This window comes from Erythrolamprus reginae, chromosome Z, assembly GCF_031021105.1.
Source record: "Erythrolamprus reginae isolate rEryReg1 chromosome Z, rEryReg1.hap1, whole genome shotgun sequence".
Classification (NCBI taxonomy): domain Eukaryota; kingdom Metazoa; phylum Chordata; class Lepidosauria; order Squamata; family Dipsadidae; genus Erythrolamprus; species Erythrolamprus reginae.
This window is the reverse complement of record NC_091963.1, coordinates 46,295,607-46,320,500: the sequence shown is the minus strand read 5'-3', so window position 1 is coordinate 46,320,500 and position 24,894 is coordinate 46,295,607. Positions and strand designations below refer to the sequence as shown.

The following is a 24,894-nucleotide window of genomic DNA, read 5'->3' as shown; positions in this document are numbered from 1 at the left end:
CAGAAGGCATAGCGCTAGCAATTGGGACATATTTTTCAAGCGGCACACTTTTGTTTTTTACAAAGATTTCGCAGAACATAAAACAAATCAATTGAAGTCTTCGTATAGGACGGAATATTTTGAAGGTCGTGGAGCTCCTTAAATATATAGAATAAATAAATTTAGTATGTGTGTAGGGGTTTCGTTTAATATCACAGCCATAAATGAAATGCAGTAAACAATATTATATAAAATTAAGGGTCGTTTTAGGGTATCTGAGCGCCGGCGCGTTTCTAAACAGGTTTCTAAAGTGAATGTCTGGAGTGGAGAAAAATTCCGCAATTGGACGCCAGAGCCAGAACAAGGCTTAAAAATGGAAAGAGAAGGGAGGGGGAGGCTCAGCCATACTATTGTGGCTAAAGGGTAGCTTCGTTTTTAAAATGAAGCTTTAGAGCTTATGAGAAGACGACATTCCTATAGAAAGAACTAGACATTCGCCTTGTCAGAAAAATGCTCCTTCCTCGGGGTGCGCGTGGACACCTTCTGCACAATCGGTGTGGAAAATTTCGAACGTTTCCAGGCTTTACAAAGCCTTTTGTTTTTTGGTATTTTTTTTTTAAGTCTACCCCTGGCCGATATGAGAAACTAGCATCTTTTTCTTGGTCGACCCTAAACCAGTTTGAGGGTCTGCAAAGGGAAGCCATGGTTTGCCTGACCAGGAGCCGCGCCTCCAATGTTGCTTCTGCTTTCTGTCTCGCTCCCTTCTCCCATCTTTGTGAACTGTTCCCGGGGAGGAATTTTATTAGTTCAATGTTGAGGTGGCCGGCTGCTTCTTTGATCTCGATTGCCTTGGCAGGTTCGCTTTGCGTTCTTCCTCCTTCCATTGTAGGGTGGCTCGTTTGATTTCTAAAAGATTTATCCAGAGGAGCGAACGGGAATGGTAGACAGCGAGCGCCCCCCCGCCCCGGCCTTCCTTTGGTTTTGACAGCCATCTTAAGAGTGCGGGTCAAAACTGGGTCCGAAAACAGCCCAAATAGCTCAGTTTCTGATCCTTCCCGCTAAAAAGCGACAGGCTGGAGGGCCAAAGGACCTCATATCTGAGTCCATATGATTACACTATTATTTCATTCCGCAGCCCTATTGTGCGATGGCCTTTGTTTGTCTTTTTTTTAACTGGACTGGCTGGGGGGAGGGAGTGGTACCCTCCCAAAGCTCCGTGAGAAATATCATCAGTGTTGTTTCCAGAGCGTGAGAGGCTCTTTACAGATATAGGATAGGCAGTTCCATAATTTGAGGGGAGAGTTTCCGGGACAATTCTATTGTCTTCCTTCCAGTTTATGGTGTGCAATAGACCAGGGTAGTAAAAAATGGCTCTGTGCAAACGTCTCTATGGAAGGGAGGAAATTCATTTTATGACCAAGGGGGCTGGGGAAGGAAGCGGGAGAACAGCCACCTTCTCCCGGTTGCATGTGTGCCTCTTTTGTGTGTTTGTGTGGGGTTTGTGTGTGTGTGTGTAAGGGTGGGCGTAAAAAGTAAGGGATCCTATTGTCTAAGGGCAGGGGTACTGTCTTTGCCCAAGCATAGAAGACCCCTAAAGGTGGGGATCTTCTAAGTTGGGCTTCGGAGGTGCTGGATATATAAGCAGGGCTTTTTAAAAAGATACACTTCAACACTCTCGTCCCTATTCGAGGAAGTTATCCCAAAGGTTCTGAAAGCCTATTTGTTTTATTTGTCCCTGCAAATACGTTTAAAAAATAATAATCGGGGCGGTGCTATTGGGCAAAGCAGATAAAGGGCTCTTGTCTGTGCCGTAATTCCCACAACGAGTCATCTGGTGCAACCTACCCTTGGAATAGAATGCAAGCTCAGAAACATGAAAGGCCTTGGAAGATATTTACCAGGCCTCTTTGAAAATCTTGCAAACAAGCTAAGGATCCGTTCCAACCCCACCGCCCTTTGGGGAGTTTGGTAACCGAAGAGATTTGGAGGGTTGCGGATTTTTTATTTATTTATTTATTTTGTCCAATACACAACAATACACAATGAAGGTTATAGATATAGTAGAGAAGAAATACGAGATATAGGAGAGACTATAGCACAAGAGACGGATGTATGCCCCTTGTTGTTGTTTTGTTTTGTTATTTTGTTCGGCATATAGAATGACAATATTTCAGAGAAATCTGCTGCCAGTATAGGAAAGGCAACCATTTTGACTCCAATCCCACAAACCCATCAATATGAACCCACGCACAAAGAGAGATTCAATGACCGCCGTATGTGGGATGCTGTTTTCTTTTCTTTTTTTTTCTTTTTTGCTTAAAATAACAAAATAAGAGGAACAGGCGTGGCGGCGTTGGGCTTGTACCGATGTCTACTACTGCTCACGACCCCAACGGCCGGGAGTAAGAAAGAAAGCCCGTTGTCTGCGCTGGTTTGCGGGGGAGGCAGCGGAGAGAGAGAGACTACCGTATATTAATGAGAAAGGCAGTTGCGTGGATCCAATTGCGCTCTTCTGGAATTACGGCAAAGGGCTGCCAACGGCGCAGAGACTAAAGTGAGGGGGGCATCCCAAATCCAGCCGGTAGTTTCGGTCAAGCCGTAAGGAGGATTCTGACTCTCCGGGCTGGGGGGGACGAGGGGGGGCTTAAAGGAAGTGCGTGACGACTCCACCGCCCCTACAGCCTCCTTGGCAGGAGCGGAAGAGAAGGATGGGCGAAAGCCGGGGGCGGCCTGCCTTCCTTCTCCAAACGCCGGCCTCGATTTGCCTCGCCACAGCCCCAAGCGCGCCTTCGTTCCTTGGCGCTTCCTTCCTCGGCTTCTTTTAGCGGACCCGCAGCCATGTGGCAATCCCGCCTGGGGGGGCAAAGAACCCTCCGGGCTGCCTTCGGTCCTTTCGCGAGGCGCGACTGTGATGCTCTTTCCTTCCATTACAGGACCTGGTGCGCTTCCCTGATCTCCACCACCTGTGATGCAGGAGCAGATTGGCGGACGGGGTCATATGACTGGTCACGTGGTGGAGGCAGCTCGGTCCAAAAGAAAATGGGGTTTGGTGTAAATCTGGGGGTGTAATGTTATCATATATCACGCTACCTCGTAAAACCGACACCGAAGCCTACCGGACAACAAATCACCGGTCAAAATTATGAGTTCTTCGTATTATGTGAACGCTCTTTTTAGCAAATATACGACGGGGGCTGCTTCTCTCTTCCAAAATGCGGAGCCTACGTCTTGCTCCTTTGCTACCAACTCCCAGAGAAGCGGCTATGGACCAGGCGCTAGCGCATTCACCTCCTCCATGCCTGCCTTGTACAATGTGAACAGTGCCATATATCAAACCCCGTTCTCTTCCGGATACAGCCTGGGCTCTGATACCTACAACCTGCATTGTTCCTCTTTTGATCAGAACATTCCCGTCCTCTGCAATGAATTAACCAAATCCAGCTGTGAGAAAGCGGAGGAAAGCAACCTGCACAGCCAGGCTGAGAGTAATTTCCGGATATACCCCTGGATGAGGTCTTCAGGTATGAGAAAGGCGAGAGGGGGGGCAGAGCGGGCGGGCAAAGACCAAAAGCCTCGTTCAAAAAAAACCCCCATAAAACGGGACACCTCGACCTGCGGGCGAATGTTAGCGACCTCAGGCAGGCGAGCCAAGGCGGCAAACTTCCTCGTCAAAAGTGCGCCTGCCTCTTCGCTCTTAATTAGAGTAGAGGCGCCATTGCGCAAAAACCTGTGGCAATGTATGTAAATGAACCTCATAAAACTTTTTATTGCCCAATTAATGAGTTCGAGCCTCGTAAATTTATCTAACTCCTCTTCACGATGGGGCTGGAGAGTCGGGCTGAGCTCCGGGCTGCGCCACAGGGGAAACAGGCGAAGGTGGCGGAGGGGTCCGGAGAGCACGCCTGGCGATGGGGCGCCTTTCTCTGCCCTCAGCGGCAGAGAATGGGAACCTCGGACGGGAATTGGGCCAGAGCACAACGACTGACAAGCCACCTGCGAGCACTGGATTAAAATATGTGATTTTTTTTAAAAAATATTTTTTTATAGAATTTTCTTGCCAGGAAAATAGGGACCTGTTATATAAACGGGCAGGCGTGTGTGTGTGTGTGTGTGTGTGTGTGTGTAGGAGTGGGGTGGAGAGAAAGACTTGGTGCAGCTAAACCTCGCTGCCCTCCCCTAGACGAAGGCATTACAGTATTTTAAATGATATTGAATAGAATTTGCGGGCAAGACTGGGACACCCAGACAGTGCCTCTAGAATGAGACCTAATAGTCGCCAGAGTTCCGCTAAGCCATTTTGCCTGTTTGGGGTTTTTCTTTAAGGTTAGCGATTAAAAAGCTGAAAAACAGCCTCCAGACTTTCCATGAAGGAGACTTCAGTCAGAAAGACAACCGCGTGGAGGTGCACAGCCGAATTATTTTGGAAGTGACGGATTCTAACTGAGAGGAGAACTGTTTACTGATGTTTATTTTCAAGTAGGGTATACTTTCACGGAGATCTACCTAACCCCGCGTGGTTCAAAGGCCTTTGGGGCGGCCAAGTATTGTATCTAGAGGGGGGGGGTGGAATGGAGGTTGGGGATGAGTGGGTCTGATTCCATGTACCTTTCGATTTATTTGTAAATTCTGGGTTTTATTCAGGTAGATTGTCTTCATTTCCTGCCTTAACTTACGTGGTTTCTGCGCCCCCTCCCCTGTGTTTTCCCTTCCTTTAGGTCCGGATAGAAAGAGAGGCCGTCAGACTTACACGCGTTACCAAACGCTGGAGCTGGAGAAAGAATTCCACTTCAACCGCTACCTGACCCGCCGGCGGAGGATAGAGATCGCTCACGCCCTGTGCTTGACCGAGAGGCAGATCAAAATCTGGTTTCAGAACCGACGCATGAAATGGAAGAAGGAGCATAAAGAGGACGCCGCTGGAGGCACGGCCGCCGCCAGCGAGGAGGCGGCACCCGCCACTACCTCGGTGGAAAAGGTGGAAGAGGAAGAGGAGGAGGAGGAGGAGGAAGACGCAGAGTAAATGCCAGCGGGAGAAGGAGAAGGCTCGACCGAGCTTCTTCTCAAATGCTGTTTGCACGTGACAGCTGTAAACGCTCTCCTGAAGCTTTCTTTCTTTTTGTTGAAAACAAAATAAACATAAAACTATCCTTGGTTTTTTTTTTTTTTAATGGTCATTTCCACCCTACCAGGGTCTGGGGAGCGAGAGAGACAAGCAGGGTAGAGCTCTTTCATTACCTCTAGACATCCCCTGGATTTATCCTGTCCTAATTGCAGGATCTGGGCTGGATTGGCTTTGGGCACCCAAGCTGGTCGCCATTTATGTTAACAAGTGATAAATAACATAGTTATTAATTTTTTTTTAAAAAAAATGATGTTTGTGAAAAGAAAATGAACCCAACAATTACCCATTGTTTGCACACGAAAGAGGGGGAGAGAGAGCGAGAGAGAGCGCGCGCAAGAGCCCCAACCGAGTTAGCTTCCAAATAAACTACCTGACTGCACAGATCCCAAAAAATCTGAAAGGGAAAAGTGCGCTAGGCTTAATTTCAGACTACCTAATTTTCCACTAAGGTTCTATATACTTCCAAGGGGTTGAACTTTCTGCTTATTTGTTTAAATAACTAGGGAGGGGTTTGGGGTGGGGGAAGAAATCCTTTAAAAATTAATAATAAACCACTACACTCAACTGCAATGATTCGTACTACCTATTTTGAAAACTACCTATTTAGTAACTCCACCTACCTATCACCAAAATTGTATTGTACAAATGAAAAGGGGGCGAAAACAGTGTTGGCGGGATCTGATATTGTCACGCAGAAACTGTGAGGCCTGCCTTGAAAGTGGTTCAAAGGTTTGGTGCGGAGTACTGATGAATATAATTTAGAGTTTTTAAGACATAATATATTTATTGCAAGGCTGTTATTAAATTAAGTCAAAATGCTGCAACATTAGCTTTCTTCTCAAGTCTTCGCTAGCCCGAATTTTTATGAGATAAATTCTGATTGTATCCATTGTAAAACCTGCTCCATCTTTCTTTCCTTCCATATTGTGCTCCCCAAGGCTGATTCGATGTTTTGTTTGAAATTTGTCCATTAATTGTGCTTTATGCAATTAAAAAGAAGACATTAAGTGAATTTAAACAACCATCACCTGCTCTTTCATCAGTTTCTTCCCTCACTCTGTACTTGCTCAATACAAAAGGCTACAACTTTTCTACATTTCAGACAACCTGTGCATTGGGAACGTTGCTTGTTTCTTTTGTTTTGAACTCAATCATAAACTGGAAAGCCTGTACTAAATTGGGTAACTTTGTAGCATGATTACATTAAAAAAACCCACAACCTTCTGTGTAAATAAATTCCACCATTAAAGTTTTGGCTAATCTTTATTCATAAGTTGTATGTTACAAATGTGGTTTTTTTTTCTGCTCTGTACACTGTGAAACCTGAGGTATTTCATGTTAAAATTAGAAGGGGCAGGGAAGTGCGCACGCGTGCGTGTATGTGTGTGTGTGTGTATATATGTATGAATTATCTTTGAAGTTTGCTTTTGTGTATCACCCAAGTGTTTAATGTTACACAGAAATAATAAAAAAAGCTTGATGACAATGGATTGCAGTTTTCTTTTGTTTTTGCAAGCAAATTATACATACATACATACATACATACATACATACATACATACATACATACATACATATATATATCAAATGTTTTTTTAGCTGGAATTTTAAAATTAAGGGAGACTAGGATGGTCCCATTTTGATCCGACATAAAAAATCATATATATACACACACACATATACACACACACACACACACACACACACACACACATATGGGTGCATAAAAAAACATAAAAAACATATACATACACACACATATATATATACACACACACACACATATATGGGTGCATATGCCTTACTCTTCAGCATTCATACAATGAACTATAAAACATTTGAGCAAGTAAATATCTTGAAGAAATAAGATTGGTGCCTCACTACCTTCACCACTTGCAACAAAACAGCAGCACAAACTCATTTGCAGAATGATTCACCAAAATGGGAAAACATTACAGAAGTAGAAAGATGCTTGGTTATGTGGGCACAATCCTGACAGATTTCATAGGCAGCTTCTTCCATTGGAACCAAGAGTGATAAATAGATCCTGTTTTCTCCCCTGACATCTCAAGTGGCTCCGTTAATTTGGCTTCAGATGATTTAGGATTATGTCTTCGTTCCAGCTTCACCACATAACCTTAATTCCAATGTGGGTCTGGTATGCACCTTCCCTGCCTAAATATAAATCCGCATTTTGCACATGATACAATTGCCAAAATGGATATTCTCAGATCAGAGGTCTGAATATGCTAAATATAGGGGGAGAAGGCAGAAGCAACCGAAACACAACTTCTCTTCCGTGGTGTATCTTCAAATATTTCTGAGATATTGTCCTTATTTTTATTTTTTCAGACGGTTATTCACACCATTAAAAAAAACCTGAAGCAAAGTGGGTGCTTTCAGATAGAAATTATAAGAAAGGAGGGAAATTATTTTAAAAATCGTAGGTGGGAAGAAGGCCAGCGCCTGATACTTTATTCGCCTCTAAATGTATTTAGCATAATTTCAATGCAAAAAGTGGAGGTGGTGGTGGGGAGATTGTCCAAATGGTGGGTCCTTTAAAAATCTAGGACCGTCTCCCTGGTAAAATGGCGCCTTCCTAAGTCCTGCCTCTTTCTTAGTGATGAGGAAAAGGCCATAAATCCGTTGTTGTTTATGAAAATTTACAACTTTGCAATACAACTTTACGAGTGATTCGGGCTCTCTATTGGTTGTCGGCGGTCATGTGGGTGGTAATCGTGAACATGAACTTTTTTATAATTTCCCTGGCAAGAATAGAGCTGCATTCTTTTGCTCTGCTCTGTCCTGCTTCGGATCTCTCTGCCTTTTCAGCCCCACCCCCCACCACCCCTTCCAACCACCCACCCGGGTTTTCATATGTCCTTTGTAAGTCAAAAGGGAGCCGAGTGGATGGAGACTGGGGACGGGCGGTCGCTTCGAACGCAGGTCCGGAATGGCATTTTCCAGCCCCACTGCCGGAAGGTGTGGCGTCGTGGATTCAAAGCTGTGGGGTGGCAGATTTTTCAACTCTCAACCTGGCTAATTTCCTGGCTTCTTCTGGCACCAACAAGGAAGGCCGTTCGTCTCCACGGCACGCAAAGCGGCAGCTGTCAAAGTAGCAGCGGCTCCTGCCAGCCAGGACCTACAAGGTGAGAAACGCAGAGGAGAGCGTCAGCAAGCAGAACCCGTTTAGTTACACGAAGCAGCCTCGCGCGCTATCTGAGCCTCTCTTAGCTAGGAGAGAAGGTCGATTTGCCTAAGAGCGAGGCTGAACCAATGCAACCCGAAGCTTCCGGGACTTTGCCTAGCGCATACAAATCAGCGCCGGGTTCCAAGTGTCATCCTGACACTGTTCCTGTTCCATTGGCTGGGTTAAAAGGCTGCCTTTGGAGAGAGAGAGAAAGAAAAGCGTGGTGGGTTTTCAGAAACCTCCGCTCGGCAGTTTCATTTGCAGAAAGGCGGACTTGGAAACACCCCCCCCCCCCAAAGGTGGTGTGTAATCTATGAGGGCTGGTATGGTCCTTGCAAAGATTTAATTTGCGGTGGAAGCTATTAAGAGGTTGTGTTTATTTTGACTTGTCTGTGAGGAATGGAAATAAATTAGTGGATGGAGGCGGTTCCTCACGTGTTTGGAATTTTAGATGGAGATTAATTCCGGCGATGCCTCTATAGGCAAGACCTGAACGCAATATTATGGTGTTGCTAATGTGCGTGTCTGGGAGGCAGGAAGAGATGACAGCGTTTTAAAAACCCGAACGTTTCTTTTGTTGTTGTTGTTATTGTTGTTGTTGTTGTTGTTGTTGTTGTTGTTATTGTTTTTGTCATTAGTGCTGGGATGTTGGGGGGGGGAGCGGGATTAAATGCTTCAATAAATCTTTTCAGTCATTGTTTATGGGGGGTGGGTGGAAATTGTCTTAGCTGGAATAGCTGGTAATATGTGAGGGTTTGTGTAATGTTTTCATAGAGGCAATTGTGCATGGTCACCCAAATCGAGGTGGTTTCTTCTATTTGTACACAGGAAAATATTTCTGATTGTACGAACTGAAATGTTTCTCTGCTCTTGTATTTATCCCCGCCGTGGGCGAGATTTTCTTAATTTCAAAAAATACCGTAGGTTTTCTACCCCCCCCATCCATTCCCCCGAATTGATAAAGAATTACATGTATATTACATTGCAGTATCTGCTTGACTGCAGCTGCAGTGAATGTCGGATAATTATTTATCGGCGAGAGAACATTTACTCAGTACTGCCACTCTGTGGCCCTTAAAGGTACTGGGCGCTGAGAGAGTCGGGCCAGTCACCAGGTACATAAATAAATAATTAAAAGAGAGCCGAGGAATAAATCCCGACCGAATGGGTTGCTTATCCTTGGTGGAGCATATCCACGCGCGGAGATGTTGTTCTTCTTTCCCAGACGATTTTTATATTTTAAATGTACGCAGGGAAAGGCCGAAGAACCCCTGAAAAAAAAATAACGATTGCGCTACGTCTAAGCAGGGCGACCTAGAGACGCTTCTGAATTTATCCCGCGGGTTACTAATATTCCCATCTAAACAATGGCTCGGACGGAGAGATCTGTTCGGGTAAGATTTGTTGGCTAAATCTTGCTTCTCCGTTAGCTCCGTGAATTTGTAAGTGGATTTGTACCTTCACAGCAAAGGAGTTTTTAAACTTATGAATAGATCTACCGCCCCTTTCCCCCACCACCTATGTTCCAACTTTGTTTGACTTATGGCTTGGATTGAATGAAAGGAGGGGGAGCGGGGTAGTGGGAGGCCCTCATTGTTAAAGTGGTAGTCACACGTTTTAAATCAATGGAGGTTGTTATTTGAAAGAGTTCTAAAGTCTGACCTGCTTCGTTGGGTGTTTCTCAAGGGCCCTGGCCCAGTTATTTACCTTGCTTCTTCATTAAGAAAGTGTCTCAGAGAATGTGCCTGGATTCCTCTGGGAAGGTGCAGACTTTGGCAAAACTTCTGTTTAACAGATGTGTATCTCCAAATGTCTAGATGTAAGGGTGTGGGGGGGTGGGGTGGAAGTGTACTCTTTCTACAGTTTCATTTCCTGGACAACGGCCATTTTTCCCTTTTGTAATTTGCTCCTGTTGTTGTTCAGTAATTTGTTCAGATGTTATCTCTTCTTTATAGAATTATGCTTGCTGTGGATGTAAGAGTTCAGGAAGAATTCCCTGTTTATTGCATTAAATTTACAAATAATCACATTTTTTCTCTAGCTATTTATATTTTTGTGAAGTACAAGTGGGCAATTGACTAATGAAAATGAACCAATACATAGAACCAATATATCGAGCTATATTGGGATAAATTTACAATTTAACAAATATCTTACTCCATTTATAGAAATATTTGGTTCAATATATGTCAATATTCTGTGCGTCTGTGTCTGTTCTCCATTTTTGGGACTATTTTCTCCAAATCCTCCAAAAATTTTATTTACAGATCTTGATTTAGCGAGGGTGAGTGGGAGGCGGGGGTGGGTGGGAAGCGGGAATCCATTGTTGGAAGGATTTCTGAAACTCCAGTTAAGGACCAAAAGAAAGCTGGCCACTAAAAGTGGTACGATCATGATGACAGCAGCTATTTTAACTTATTGCTGTTTTAGAAATACCCAAATTGGAGTCAGGGATTTTTTTTACCTAGCCAAGCTGGCCAAAAGCTTTATGGTTTTCATGCCAACAAAGTAGCTATTTAGAAAACAGAACACCTAAGAAAACACAGAAATAATTGGTACAAGAAGATTTGGCTTTAATCTTATTCATATTTCCTAGGAGGTAAGACTGACATAATTAAACAGAAATAATTTCAGAAATTGCCATCCACCTTGTGAAAGTCTTCCTTTCTTTCTAGGTTTCCCAATCCCTTAATAGTGTTGTAACTTCAGGCCTAATTATTTTCCTGTTGCATTTTGGAATTTCAATCAGGTTTGCAGATTTCAAAAGTGTGTATCTGCTGACTTTCTTTCTTTCTTTCTTTTTTCTTTCTTTCTCTTTCTTTCTTTCTTTCTTCTAATTGGTTTTATTGCCCTTCTGTCTCAAGATGGGGTGACTTAATTGCTCCCCACCTTCCTGCGAGATTTATTATAGCAACAGACTGAAGTTGCAAAGATATCATTGGGGGAGTTAAAAGACTAACAACAGGGGGAAATTTTTATTGGAATAATTTCCTCTCTTCAAAGCAACAGCTAACATACCCAGAGAGGTTTCCTTTGAATGCCCCCACTGACAACAAATAAAGAGCAGAAGCAACAACAATTGTGTCGGAGAATCGCCGTTTCCTGTTCGCTTGAGAGTTAAGGATTAAGTTAACTGAGTTATATTGTTCTGGGTCATCTTGAACAGAAGGGATTTTTGGGGAGGTGTTTTTTTTTAAAAAAAAAGCCATTCTCGAGGCACCCAAGTACTCTCACACACACGTATACATACCTTTCATTAGAAACAGGGAAAGGAAATCATGCAATTCAGTTGGTTTTCAATTGCCCTTTACCTTGTGCTGGAGAATATTCCCACATGCTTTGGGCACCCTCGTTTTATTGCTTTTGACTCGGGTGTGAAGGGAACCGGCTCACTGAGACCGAATCTCTTGTGGGCCAGATTCTCTCTTTTGGAGACGGTTGTCAAGCCCCCACTTTTAAGCGTTTCTTAAGACACCGCCTCTACCCCACGCGGTTCCTTCGCTTTCACCTCTGCGGCTGGGCTGGGACACAGACCGCAAGCTTCTGGCAAGAGGGTGAATGAACCGGGAGAATTGGGGGTGGGGGGGATCTTCTCCTGGATAGACTACGGTTTTTGCAAGATAAGTTTTCTGGAGGTGCCTCTTTGCTGTAAGCAGTCAGGTACCCGTCGATAAGAGCCTCTCCCTGGCACCATTCATTCATTTAGGTGGGAATACTGTACCCCACTCGACCCGACGAGCACCCATTTCCTCCCCGGGTGGGGGAGGTTACCCGAGGACAATTCCTCCCCGCAACCCTGATCTCCGTGTGGGCACCAAAGAGAGCGCCCGGTGGCAAGTTGCCATCTGCTAGGCTCGGCGGAGGTGTGTATGTGTGTCTGTGTATGTGAGCCGGGGGGGGGGAGGGATGGGGTTGTTTGGAACTTTGCTGGCTCGGTAGCGGCGGATCCCAAGGGAGAAGGCCGTCCGCCGCTCGCTCATTGGTCGCCGTGCTGTCAGCTGGTGCGATTTGCTGCTGTCGCTTTTGGCGCTCGGCCATCCAGAAACAAACCCCTCGCATGACTACTAATAGTTATAGCCAGATGTACTAATACACAACAAATCAAGGTCCGGGATCTGGGGAGCGTCCATGAGTTCCTATTTCGTGAATCCCGCTTTCCCGGGAAGCTTGTCGAATGGACAAGAGTCCTTCCTGGGGCAGATCCCCCTCTACCACCCCGCGGCTGGCTACGAGGCTCTAAGGCACTTTCCAGCTTCTTATGGGGCCGGCAGCCTGCAGGAGAAGCCCTACTCCTCCCCTAGCTTCTTCCAACAGTCCAGCCCCAACACGGTCATCGCCTGCAACCGAGCAGCCTATGATTATGGAGCCTCTTGCTTCTACTCGGACAAGGAGCTGGGCGGTGCCTCCTCGCCCTCCGGCAATGGCAAGCCGAGGGCCAGCAACCCCGGGGACTACTTGCCCTGCTTTGCCTCTGACCAGCAGTACAAGCCCGAAAACGGGGCAGCCAAAATCCTAAACGAGGAAAACAGCGACCGGAAGTACGCCAGCCCTGTTTACCCTTGGATGCAAAGGATGAATTCGTGTGCTGGTAAGTCATAAAAGGTAACCATAAAATAGGGAGGTGGGCTGCAGAGGTGATGGTCTCTTTTTCTTTTCTTGGGAAGAAACGTGTTGTTTTTTTTTCAGATGGGCCATTTTCAGACTGTCTAGGATGGGTAGAAGGAGGTTCAAAGCCCAGGGATTACCTGACACCCCTTTTTTCAAGTTCTCCTTCAACCTGACAGGTGGAGGACTACCTTGAAAAGGTGGAGGCTGAGTCAGCACACGAAGCCTGCCCTTGCAGCGTCACCTAGCTGAAAGGAAATCTTAAGGAAATAACTATTAACGCTCTTCGAAAATCAATATTTTCTTAAGAACTGGGTGGCTGCTGATGCTTAAACTGCTGGCCATCATCTTCACCATCACCATTACCAGAGAAGCTTCTCTTTCTATCAGAGCCAAAGAGTGATGCAAGGGAAGAGTTCTGACTGCTCCATATATTTGTGAGAGTTCTCTTCCCCCTCCCTTCAGCCACTCATTAGTGTATAAGAATGAGCTATTGAATGCACGTTCCTAGTAATATCTACGCGCGCGCACACAAATCATCTAATGGGGAGGGAAGAAAGAAAACTTGATCAATGACCACCCCCACCACCATCGCCATTTCAATGCATCAGAATGTCATTCTTTGTTCTTCTACCAGAGGAATTAGAAAATATAAGGATCTTTTAACAATTAAGTGTTAAAATCAAAAAGCTTCTGGAGAGTTTCAGTCTATTTTCAATAAAGCATTAACGACCTTCCTTTAAAGCAGCATGCTGTAATTTAATTTACCTCTATATTCTACTTTCTGCTATTCTACTTTCTATTTTTTTTATTAAAAAAAACACTCCACGTGCTTCAAAATATACTTTTATTAAATTTATTGGGGGCTTGCAAATAAATCTATTTAGGTGCTGATGTCAGTTGATTGAATAGGAGAACTTTAAGCCAAGACAAGCATCTCCAAATTTTTAAAATGGGAAAGAATTAACAAGTAGGGTTGCTAGTTCCTTCCCTTTGGAAATCAGTATGACTGAAAAAAAATAATTCCAATTTGGTTACACCAAGTCTGGATATAAAGTATACCATAAAAGCAACTGTCCTATTATACCAGGGCCTATTATCCAAAGGGAATGGCCACATTGAAAACAATCTCCCTTCCTGTTATTGAAGGGCTTATGCTTCCCCCTCCCAATTCCAAAATTAAAATAAAATTAAAAGATGACTTCAAAATACCTGATCCTGTGGCCACTAGAACGTGCGAGCTTGTCCCTTAAATTAGAAAGCATGAGTAAACAAGGAGTATAGCTACAAGGATTTCCCCCGATTTCTTTGTTAACCGAAAAGACGGGCGGTGTGCTTATTCGAGGTTATATATGTTTGCTTCCCTAGGTACAGTGTATGGAACGCATGGGAGACGGGGCAGGCAAACCTACACCAGGTTCCAAACGCTAGAGTTAGAAAAGGAATTCCATTATAACAGATATTTAACCAGAAGGCGCCGGATTGAGATTGCAAACGCTCTTTGCCTTACTGAACGACAGATTAAAATCTGGTTTCAAAACAGGCGGATGAAATGGAAAAAAGAAAGCAAATTGATCAATTCCACCCAGCCTGGCGAAGAGGAAACACAGGAAAAAACCGGGGAGTAAAATTATGCTTAAGAGAATAAACCATCCATTAGTAGCTTTTTCCTTCATCACCCTGCCTCCCAGTTTACACACACACGCACACACACACACACACACACACACACACACAGCCCTACAAATTTATTGGGTTATTATTCTTTTGTTGTTGTTGTTATGCAGATATTTCCAAAGGCTTAATTAAAATACATATTTATACATCTTTATATGTGAATTTCTGTATCAGTAGAATTACTGACAGTAGAAAAGCTTAGTAATAGTCAGGATTCCCCTCTGTGAATTTAGGTGCTTAAATGCTTTTGATATGAGCCATGCCTTTATTTCCTTTTTAAAAAAATAATAATAATAATAATAAAAAAAATAAGTGTTTGTACAAAACTACAATTTGGTGGTCTGGCTCCCCCCCCTACCGCATTGAAAAGGGTCAGACCTGGATCCAGGGAGGGATTCTAGAAGGACAGGAAGCTTCTTCACCACATTTTGTCTGCTCTCTCACTTAAAACAAATAATTGCGCTTTGTTCTACCTTTTTTTCATCTCAGACCTGCACCCATTTGTTTGGTAATAATATTGATTTCTCTGGGACTTTATTTGAATGATGTTGCATATTACATCCTCATGGGGGTTTTTAAAAGAAAAAAAAGGAAGAGAAAATGTTAACATGTATGCATAATTCCCAATACATAATCAGGATTTTCAAAAGAGATAATGGATGGGATGGGAAACATAATTCAAAACCTTTCTGATTATCTGCTGAATATTTTAATTTTTCTAAAGTATAGCAGTATATCTTTAAAAAAACCCAGCCTTTTTAAAAGGGTAAAATATTGTAAATTGAATGGGGAAAAAGGAGGGACAGACCTTTGTGGATGGGCAAATTGCTAGGATACACATGATTATTTAATATAATTTATCACTGAGTATTTTCAATTTCTTCTTCTATTGACCTGGTTTTAAATTAATTTATCCTTGTGCTGTGGATCTGTTCTCTATCCATTTTAAAAATATTTTTTTTAAAGCAATATTTGGGGAAGACACCCACATTTAAATAAGAACAAGCTGTATCATACTCTTGGTGTGCTAAAAAGTGCAAGTGAAGGCTTTCTATAGTAGTAGCATGAAATTTTATTATTGGTGCCACTCTGTATATGTGGAAACATGCATATTATATTTTAATAATATGAAAAATATAGCACTTGTACTATAAATCTGACTCATAATAATAATAATAATAATAATAATAATAATAATAATAATAATAATAATAAAAAGGAGTAATTCACATTCTCCTAAATAAACACCACCGCTATGTTTATATTAATGAGGTGGAGAAAATTTGCAGGCCCTTAAAATGTTCCTGAATTTTCTCTTTCACTGTATCTCTTAAAAGCCCATGAAATAATTCTATTTTAAAAAAATACTGCAGGACATTTATATTGAATACAAATTTAAAATTGGCACTCATTTCTTCCCCTTGAAATTGCTGCTCTGTTACTATTATCACAGAGATTCATCATTTCTTATATGTTCTGAATCAGTTTTTTAAAAATTGTTAATTTTGGTCCCTAAGTTCCAAAGAAATCTATGCTGAATTACTTTATCATGTTTTTTGCACATATATACCATATAGATATATAGATATATATATCATTCCCAATACCCCATTTTTGTTTTATTTTTTAACCTAAAACGCACAGTCTCTAACAATTGGTACTTACTAATGGGACTGTGAGAGAAATGTCATAATTTTACTATAATGGGCTGTAACCCCAATTCGACCTCAGTCCTGCAGCAGCTCCGGGCTGAGAAAAGTGAAACTCTAGCAAGTCTCCAGAGGGTGGCGCACGAGGCCGACTGACAGTCAGGAGCTGGCAGCGGGCTCGCGCTCCAGGCGCGCGTCCCAGCCCTCTAGCATCCACCCAACTCCCCCATTTAGTACGCGAGTTTACCTCTAGAGGTCATCAGGCAGGATTTACGACTGGACAACAAAAGCACGTGATATGAAGTCGTACCCCATATTTGGGTGCCTACGTAGGAGGGAACCAAGTACTTGTCCCAGTCATTTCCATAATTCATCATAAATTGTGCAAGGGTGCTATAGACGCACCAAAAACGAAGCAAAGAGCCACAAATCAAGGCCCCCCGATTAAAAAAAAATACCAACAACAACAACAAAAAAATACCCCCTAACAAGCCCCAACAACAACAACAAATGAGCTCCTATTTTGTAAACTCATTTTGCGGTCGCTATCCAAATGGCCCGGAGTACCCGTTACATAATTATGGAGATCCGAGTGCCGTGAGCGAGCAATTCAGGGAATCGGCCAGCATGCATTCCGGCAGGTACGGCGGCTACGGCTACAATGGCATGGACCTCAGCGTCGCCCGCTCAGCTTCCAGCCACTTTGCGCCAGGGGGGGCCACAGAGAGGGCTCGCGGCGGCAGCTACCCCTCCAGCGCCAGCGCCAACGCCAACGCCAGTGCCGCCACCCCCGACGCCAGGTACGCCAACCGGGCGGCGGCCGCTCACTCGCCTCCGCCTGAGTCGCTGCCTTGCGCCGCCTCGGCCGCCTCGCCTGTCAGCGGCGACGCTCATCACGGAGGGGGCAAAACCTCCGCCGTTAACTCGACCGGCAGCAGTTCGTCTACGACCAGCGGCACCGCCGGCGGCAGCGCCAGCAGCAACGGCAGTGGCAGCACCAACACCAGCCACCTGGGCAGAGAAGGGCTTAACACCTCGCCGGTCGCCCAGGAGGATCCTCCCGTCGGCAACGAGCAGGCGACCTCTCAGCAGAACGACCCAAACACAGCTCAACAGGCTCCCCAGCCCCAGATCTACCCCTGGATGAGAAAACTCCACATAAGCCATGGTAAAAGCATGCCCGCTTTTCTTTATATGTAGCCTAATGCAGCAGGGGGAGAGTGGGAGAGGGGTCCAGGGAACCGAGGGACACAAGGCTGGCCAAAAAGAAGCTGGAAGTGGGGGGGGGAGACAAGGAGGTTCCTTCTCCTCCCGTGTCTCCCTCTCTCCCGGGCGCCCCACGTTTGTCGGACTAGCTGCCAGCTCAGGTGGGTCTCTCTCTGGAGGAAGCCACACACTCTTTCCCACCCTCGTCCCCTTTGGAAAGGACAGCGCAGCTGAAGGCCAGTGGAGGAACGGAAATCGGGGTGTAACGTAACGACTTTCCCCCAGGTCTCCAGGACTGGGAGCTTGAATGGAAATGGTGGGAGCGAGCGAGCGAACCAGACTGAATAGTGCGTGTCAACTTCAGTAATTTATGGCGAAGATTGTCCAGGGGAAACACCGTTACTAATTATATCCAAAAAGAAGTTGAGGAAATGGTGTATACGGGCTTGTGAGTGTTGGGTGGGTGTGGGGAGAGAGAGGAGGATGAGCTATCTCTAGGAGAAAGGTAGGGGGAAATTTAGGGGAGCCTAGATAGGAAAAGGGGTCCCAGGGAAGCTAGACCTGCCTGAAGCCCTTCAGCCTCGGCATGGAAATAATAATTTCTCCTCCAGACAGAGAACTTGACTGACACATGGTGGGCTTGAAATTAAAAGTGGACTGGGGTCTGGGACAAGCGACTGAGGGGGATTGCTAGTTCTTCCTTAGATAATCGGAAAGTAAGTTCTTTAGAAAACAAGTAGAGAGACTCGGCTGAGGAACAGTTGCAGGCGAAGTGCAGCTTCCGGGCTGGAATTAAACTGATCAGCCCTTCATTAGGAGAGTCAAAGGGGAGGTTGTTTAAACTTCAGCAGGCTTGAATTACTTGGGGGGGAAAGTTGTGGGGGAGGACACAGAGAGAGAGAGAGAGAGAGAGAGAGAGAACTGAGGAGGAGGAGGAGGAGGAGAGAAGGAGGAACTTGTTGAACCTTTCCCTCAAATCAGCATACTAACAAGAGAAAGAAATCTGAGAGAGAGCAAAACGGACAGCAAGGAGCCAAAATGAAGAAGGGGGCGGGGGATATGTCCCTTTTGCCAAAGTCTAAACCGGTTCCCTTATTATTTTCTTTTCCCCTGCTGCAGACAACATAGGGGGGCCTGAAGGTAAAAGGGCTCGGACTGCTTACACCCGCTACCAGACCTTGGAGCTGGAGAAAGAGTTTCACTTCAATAGGTACCTGACCCGCAGGAGGAGGATTGAAATAGCACATGCTCTTTGCCTCTCAGAGAGACAAATCAAGATCTGGTTCCAAAACAGGCGCATGAAATGGAAAAAGGATAACAAACTGAAGAGCATGAGCATGGCAGCCGCAGGAGGAGCCTTTCGCCCTTAAGAGATTTGCCAGCCCTGCTTCTCCCCCACCCTCCACACACACACTCCATCCCGGAAAGGCAAAAAATAAAATAAAATACACAAGTACCAAGTACAAAAAACACCACAACAATTCAACAATATTAATATAAATACTGACCCTGCGTAGGCGCGTCAGTAATATCTCTTTGCTTTAACTTTCCTAGATGGGCGAATCAACCCCTCTGCTGATGTATCTTAGTAATCATGAGCCTGTTTAATTGAGCCTCCCTAGTGCGCGCGCGGCCGAGTGTTGCAGTAGATCCCCGCTTCCCTGTGCATTTCTTTTGTCTTGAATAGCTTTGTCTTTTTTTATTTTTAATGTAGATGTTTTAACTTATTTATATGAAGCAAGTGGCGTTACTTGAAGTAACTGTAAAAACAGGAGGGGAGAAACAGTCCTACGCAAACACTAAAAAAGGCTTTCCCTTCCTCCCTCCCGCACCCCACACTCAGTGTTTCTCTCTGTGTTGTTGCCCTCGCTGTGCTTAACCATGCATGTGTGTTTGAACGTGTCAGTGTATGTATAACTCCAAGCTGTGGCCAACATTTCCAATCAGAAAAAAAAAAAATACTACCTAATTCCTGTGTCATTGATGGCTGTTGTAGAGGTGAAAATAATGAAAAACAAGCTGAACTTGTCCAAACGTGTAGTGAATAGTGAATCTGTGACGAAAACTGTGGTTCCAGACAGTATGTCCTTGCTGTGCCTTTGTATATGACTTTTTTGCACGAACTCTTAAAAATTGCTTTTATTAAGCGCAGCTTCGGAAAAGTATAGGGTTTTTTTGGGGGGGGTGTTGTTTTTGTTTCGTTTGTGGACAAAGTTACAAATAGAGTCAAAGTTTTGGCTGTTTGAACAAAAAAAGGTGATTAAAAAAAAAAAGAAATGTGGATTTTTTTTTTAACTGACTGGAAAAATAAACTTTCTTTTATAAGGGATCTTCTCCCCCTTTTCTTTTTATTGTCTTTTGCCTTTTGAGGGGGAGCTGGTCTGTACCCTACAGAGACTCATATATTGCTCCACATTTAGTCTGGAGACTAAAGTTGGGGACGAAACTGAGCCCAAAAGCCCCTGTGAACTGGACGAAAGATTCTTTTCTGGGTTGAATGTTGTATAAGAAAAGTGTTTGTAAATTTTGGGGAGGGGGGGAGATACAACACTGTTAATTCTTTCATCTAAACAAACAAACAAACAAATAAATAAATAAACATTTGCTTCTTCAACTTCATTTCTAAGAATTTTAGCTTTCTAAGGAAAACTAACTGGTGGATTCCTTCCAGAAACTCCTATACACAATCTACCATTAATTACACTTTTCCTCTTGCAATTTTAACATATATTGGGGAAAGACTATTTCAGATCAACTCAAATAAATATGTATTTCTTTCTTTAGCTTTGCTACAATTAATCTTGCTAGAAATGTAACACTACTTACCTAACCCAGGCTTGAATGGTTAAAGCTTCTGAGTTCCTAAGAGTAACTAAAGATCTGTAGCTTTACAGCGAAGTACATTGGTATCTTCCCTTAAAAGTTAAAAAGCAGTAAACTTTATAAGCCCAAGTTCCAGCTATATGACATTTGGATACCAAATGAATAGGGTTTTGTCTATGAATTAGATCGTAAAATCATCCATAGTATAGACAGATAGGCTCACTGGCTATAAAAAGTCACATGGTGCCATTAAAGTAAGTTTTATGGTTCTGGGGAGTTGTCATCCAACATTATATACCACATAACATATAATCACACCAACGCTGGACTTCATTTGACTCTCTTATAGGCTCCCTGTGCCTCCCGGTCATTCAAATTGTCAGGGTTTAAATACAGAAGTATCTCTCCCCAAGTTCTCAAATACTCAGTGAAAAAAAGGGCTTTTAAGGTAAGTTATGTGGACAAGTTGCTTAAGTTTGTTTTTACAGAAGAGAACTCAGCTATAATTTTGCATTACTCCTTGTTTTTGGACCTGACTGCATTTTGAAACAGTCCAATAATCTCTTCAAGGTGCTGCATTAAAGCAAGACAGGGTGAATGTTTTCAATCTGCCCCAAATCCTATGTAATTTGAACTTTTCTGGAGTTGAGTTGGTACATATAGGAAGAACAAATTTTATTTTCACCTTTATCCCGAATCAAACATTACAATCTGAAGCAAAAAAAAGCAGAATAAGAGTATTTGGCAGAGATGGATTTTGAGGCCTAACTTTAATTATGATGGCTAAAGCAAATTATAATGACTTCTTTTGCTCCATGAAGGGTGTTTGTTTGTTTGTTTGTATCAGTAGTATTTATGGGAAGAAGAGTCCGCAGGCTAATTTAAAAAGAAAGAATTGGGGGAGGGTGGTGGTTTTGGCTAAACTTGTTGGAAGGGTCAACAACCCCATTGTTATTGGCATGTCTGGAATATTTTCATCTAGATGAAATATTTGCATATATCAATAAAGGTGTTTTAGTTGATTTTAAATACCGGATTCTTTGGGTCTTTTTTGCCTTCGAGAATTATTCACACTTGCAAGAATGCTGTACACAATTCATTGTGTTTTTTGTTATCTTAATATTTGTACACCGTCTACACAGCATATGTTGCCTATTGCCCACTCCAATCTTGCATTCTTTTTATACCTTCCTCGTGTTCTTCCTTCCAATGTGAGGAAATAGATCATAACTTTAGATTCTGCATACCATTATATCCCTGGAAATTACTGAACATTGTCCCTAAGTTTATAGGACATAATAAACAAGCCCATTTATATAGCTAGCAACCTTTCTCTTTTCTCTGTTTTCTTTCTCTATTTTACTGGCTGCCAATTGTTGGGGGAGGCCCCCAGCTGCCTGTTTATTTCAACATCCTCTTTTTATTTAAGCAGACACTTCTCACTGGAGTGTGATTGTGCAGCAATAAAGTTTATGGCCGGATTTAGATCTAAGTCTTTGAATTTCCAGGGTTGAAAGAAAGCATGAAAGAACATTGCTGTTGTTGTTTTTTTTAAAAACTTTCCCTTGCCAGCCTGCCGCCTTCTGAAGCATCATATAATTCTTATTTCTAGAAATTTAGGAATGCAACTGCTGTGGAACAGTAGCAATTCTATATACAAAATAAAATGAATGGTTTTGCAACTGAACAAGGATTTAGTGGATTTAAAGAGAAGAAGTTGAGTATATCTATATTATGAATCAGGGGGGTTAAGCCTAAGAATTACCTAAAATAATTCACAGATTCCCTTCCTAAACTCTTGCTAATAATAATTCAGCTATTGGTCAATGTATATGTCACGACTAGACTATTAGAGTTTCTTTCAATTAAATGCCAAATGGAGTTTTATTTCCCTATGTCTTAATTTCTTTCTGCACATTATACAGAATTAAAAGCAGTTTGCATCAGTGGTATCTGGCAATATAATCGAATCTTACCCTATTCTAGTTGCTGTTTAGAAAGAGACAGATTTTGTGGAGGCATTAATAAATATTTGACGATCTGGAAACTTCTATCATTTTTAAGTTGACTCTAATTGTGAACATAGGCACCCAGTGTCGTTGTTTACATTGTGCGTGCATGTATGTGATCTCTCTTCACACTTATATGAAGTAGAATGGCATAAAATGTATTGTTATCTGTCCCGTCCTCCACAACTCTGTTTTACGCGGGGATTTGATGTGCTAAATTTTCAACAAGATTGAGCAAGAATTAGAATGGGGAATTTTACCTTTGTGCCCTGCATCTTTCTTTCAGTAAAATTAAGAGGAAGGCCATACAGATTCTCTCTCTCTCTCCCTCTCCCGCTTTCACTCTCTCCCTCTGTGTGTGTAACATATTTTTGCTGATAATGAAAAGGAAGGGATGTATACATATATATACATCCATACATATATACAAGTCCCCAATTGCATTTAACAGAAAGCTAGCTTTTCAGTGGAACACATTTCACTCTGCAGGGTTACTGATGAATTCCTACACATACAAAAAACAAAGATCCTACATGCCAAAGGGAAAAGTCTCCACATAAAATACTATACTATTTACTTCATCTTAAATGTGCTGTGTTAAAGTTTTGCTGAGCTTCCCTATTTTAAATAGAGGGGGGAAATGCTGCTTAAACCAGCTGGGGCCAGGGGAGAGTAGCCGATTCTTTTGCCTTGGGTTTATTTTCTTATTGCTATGTTTACTCCCACACATGAGGAAGGAAATCCTTCTACAGTGAGATCTTAAAAACCAAATGTGGTAGTCATCCTTAAGACTATTTACAATTAGGGAACATACAGTAATTCTGTGACTTAGAGACTAAAGTTGCTCGAGTTCTTTCTTGTTAATGCTCCTTTTCCATATCTAGTTATCTCCTGAACTAACAACCACTCAGCCAGTGCTCAGTGGAAAAATGGCTGGATGAACAAATTGATTTCACAGACAGAGCAGGGAAAGACATAAAGTTATATCAAAGTTCTCTACAAATAAGTGATCCTTTGCATTTCTATTTAAAAGTGGATACCCCTAAAATTCAATGAGATTTCCCCCCCATGTTATTGTGCAAACTAGTCTGCAGATCACAATTAAAAAAATAGATGTATAATGTGCAGAAGTAGAAAACATTTTCCCCTGAAAATGATGATTTTATTTTAGTCTATCTTACTGTCATTTCGTATTGGAGCAGCAGGTTGAATAAACAGACCAAAAGGCACTCATCTGCTCAAAACACTTATTACACGTATTCCAAAATAGAACACTGTAAACCATTTTTTTTAAATTAAAAAAGTGTATTTGCATAAATGATGATCATGCCATTGCTATTTTATTTTCTTATGGTAATTTTCCTTCACCTTATCAGAAGCTCCTTATGGATGTTAGAAAGTTCAATTTTATCAGCTCAAGTCAATATTTTTTGACTTTAGCAAGGTAACTATGGTGCTCCCCTCTGCTGAAAGCACAAAGATGACTTTTGAAATTCACATGACATGGGGTCAGCATGCACCTTCTGCCGAAAGCCTTGCAGAAAAAGTATTAGCTCCATTTTGCAAGTGAAAGAAATACTGCTTATACTTTCTACTGTTTCTATTGAACAATTTAATACTGAGATTAGCAATTAGAGCTCCTGCATCAGATCTTCTTACTTATCTTCCTCCTTATTTCTAACTTCTATTCCCCTTGAAAGAACAAGACTGTTTTGGGAGATATAATCCAGCCTTGCAGTTTTCTATTAATTCTGACAATATACATTGTAGACCTGTTAGGATTCTGTAAAATCCAAGTAGCCAGCTTATACTTCAATATTTGTTACAAGCAGATTTTCTCTGGGAGAAAAGAACTACAGTACATCTTTCCTGCTTAGATAGATGCAGTCAATGCAATATAATTACAAAGTAAAGTATATCATACTGCGTTTTTGCAAAAGTGTGTCTCTTCAGAATCCCTGGAATCTGCTCCTCTCTTCATGCTCCCGATCTTTCACAATGGCTTTTCAATAATAATATTTGTTATGAAGGTTATTGGGTAATTATTGCAGTTTTGTGAAACAGTCCTTGCTCGAGGTGAGGTCTGTCTCTGAATAATAAATGGCAGCTCTTGCAGTTCATTGCCAGGTTAAGTAAATGCAGAAAGGAAGATAAATCTGCACACTCTGAGACTCACCAGCAGAGCTCGCTTTAGACCAAGTTCATCTCGCTTTTCTCTGGGCAAGGCTTCACAAATCCACTGGATCAGTTCTTCAGAGTGTTGTTATTGTTATCATTGCTATTAAAAAAAAAGACTTGGTAAAAGGGTCGATATCTTAATATTATGCCCTGGGCAGATCTATTTCAGAAACTGGGGCTTACCCACCTGTCACAGAGCCTACCAGCCCTCTTCAGCTTAATCTGCTTTTTTCAGCAGTGGCGAAATGTCTTTGGAAAGTGATGTTACGTTTTGCTTACAATGATATACTTTTTTTTTAAAGGACTTCTCCTGTTTCTTCTTCTTTCTTTTTAAGAACACATGTGGTGTTCTCTAGATCCTCCAGGAAAACCTAATGGGGAAAGGAAGGTTGCGGAGCTTAATCCTTCTTTAAGGAGATAGAAGCTGCATTGCTTTTGTATATCTTTGTGATTTAG

The 24,894-nt window shown here is 42.7% G+C and overlaps 4 protein-coding genes and 1 long non-coding RNA gene across 8 annotated transcripts in view; 4 read left to right on the top strand and 1 right to left on the bottom strand.

Annotated features, from left to right (window-relative positions):
• The first annotated feature begins 2,693 nt into the window (after window positions 1-2,693).
• On the top strand, window positions 2,694-6,587 carry HOXA7 (homeobox A7). The gene is given in 4 exon segments (XM_070729393.1): window positions 2,694-3,004; window positions 3,007-3,111; window positions 3,114-3,500; window positions 4,695-6,587. Coding segments are annotated over 4 exon segments (984 nt in total). The 5' UTR covers window positions 2,694-2,817; the 3' UTR covers window positions 5,000-6,587.
• LOC139154612 (uncharacterized) lies at window positions 6,346-24,803 on the bottom strand. Of its 2 annotated transcripts, XR_011556942.1 has the most exons (3): window positions 24,626-24,803; window positions 24,437-24,538; window positions 6,346-8,243 (listed from the first exon to the last, which is right to left on the bottom strand). It is a non-coding gene; the product is annotated as an uncharacterized lncRNA (long non-coding RNA). The 2 variants fall into 2 exon arrangements; XR_011556943.1 differs by lacking the exons at window positions 24,437-24,538; window positions 24,626-24,803 and adding an exon at window positions 24,185-24,430.
• HOXA3 (homeobox A3) overlaps window positions 7,988-24,894 on the top strand; it is a 53,174-nt gene continuing 36,267 nt past the window's right edge. For both annotated transcript variants that reach the window (XM_070729379.1, XM_070729378.1), the window contains exon 1: window positions 7,988-8,250. The gene's annotated coding sequence lies outside the window, so the exon portion shown is untranslated. The remainder of the gene's footprint in view (window positions 8,251-24,894) is intronic.
• On the top strand, window positions 12,212-15,120 carry HOXA6 (homeobox A6). 2 transcript variants are annotated; one of them, XM_070729399.1, is made up of 2 exons: window positions 12,212-12,879; window positions 14,265-15,120. In XM_070729399.1, exons 1-2 carry the CDS (start codon window positions 12,420-12,422, stop codon window positions 14,522-14,524), a joined length of 720 nt encoding a protein of 239 aa, XP_070585500.1. In that variant the 5' UTR covers window positions 12,212-12,419; the 3' UTR covers window positions 14,525-15,120. The 2 variants fall into 2 exon arrangements, with proteins under 2 accessions (XP_070585500.1, XP_070585501.1); XM_070729400.1 differs by lacking the exon at window positions 14,265-15,120 and adding an exon at window positions 12,978-13,362.
• HOXA5 (homeobox A5) lies at window positions 16,092-21,280 on the top strand. The gene is made up of 2 exons (XM_070729395.1): window positions 16,092-17,390; window positions 18,548-21,280. Exons 1-2 carry the CDS (start codon window positions 16,733-16,735, stop codon window positions 18,796-18,798), a joined length of 909 nt encoding a protein of 302 aa, XP_070585496.1. The 5' UTR covers window positions 16,092-16,732; the 3' UTR covers window positions 18,799-21,280.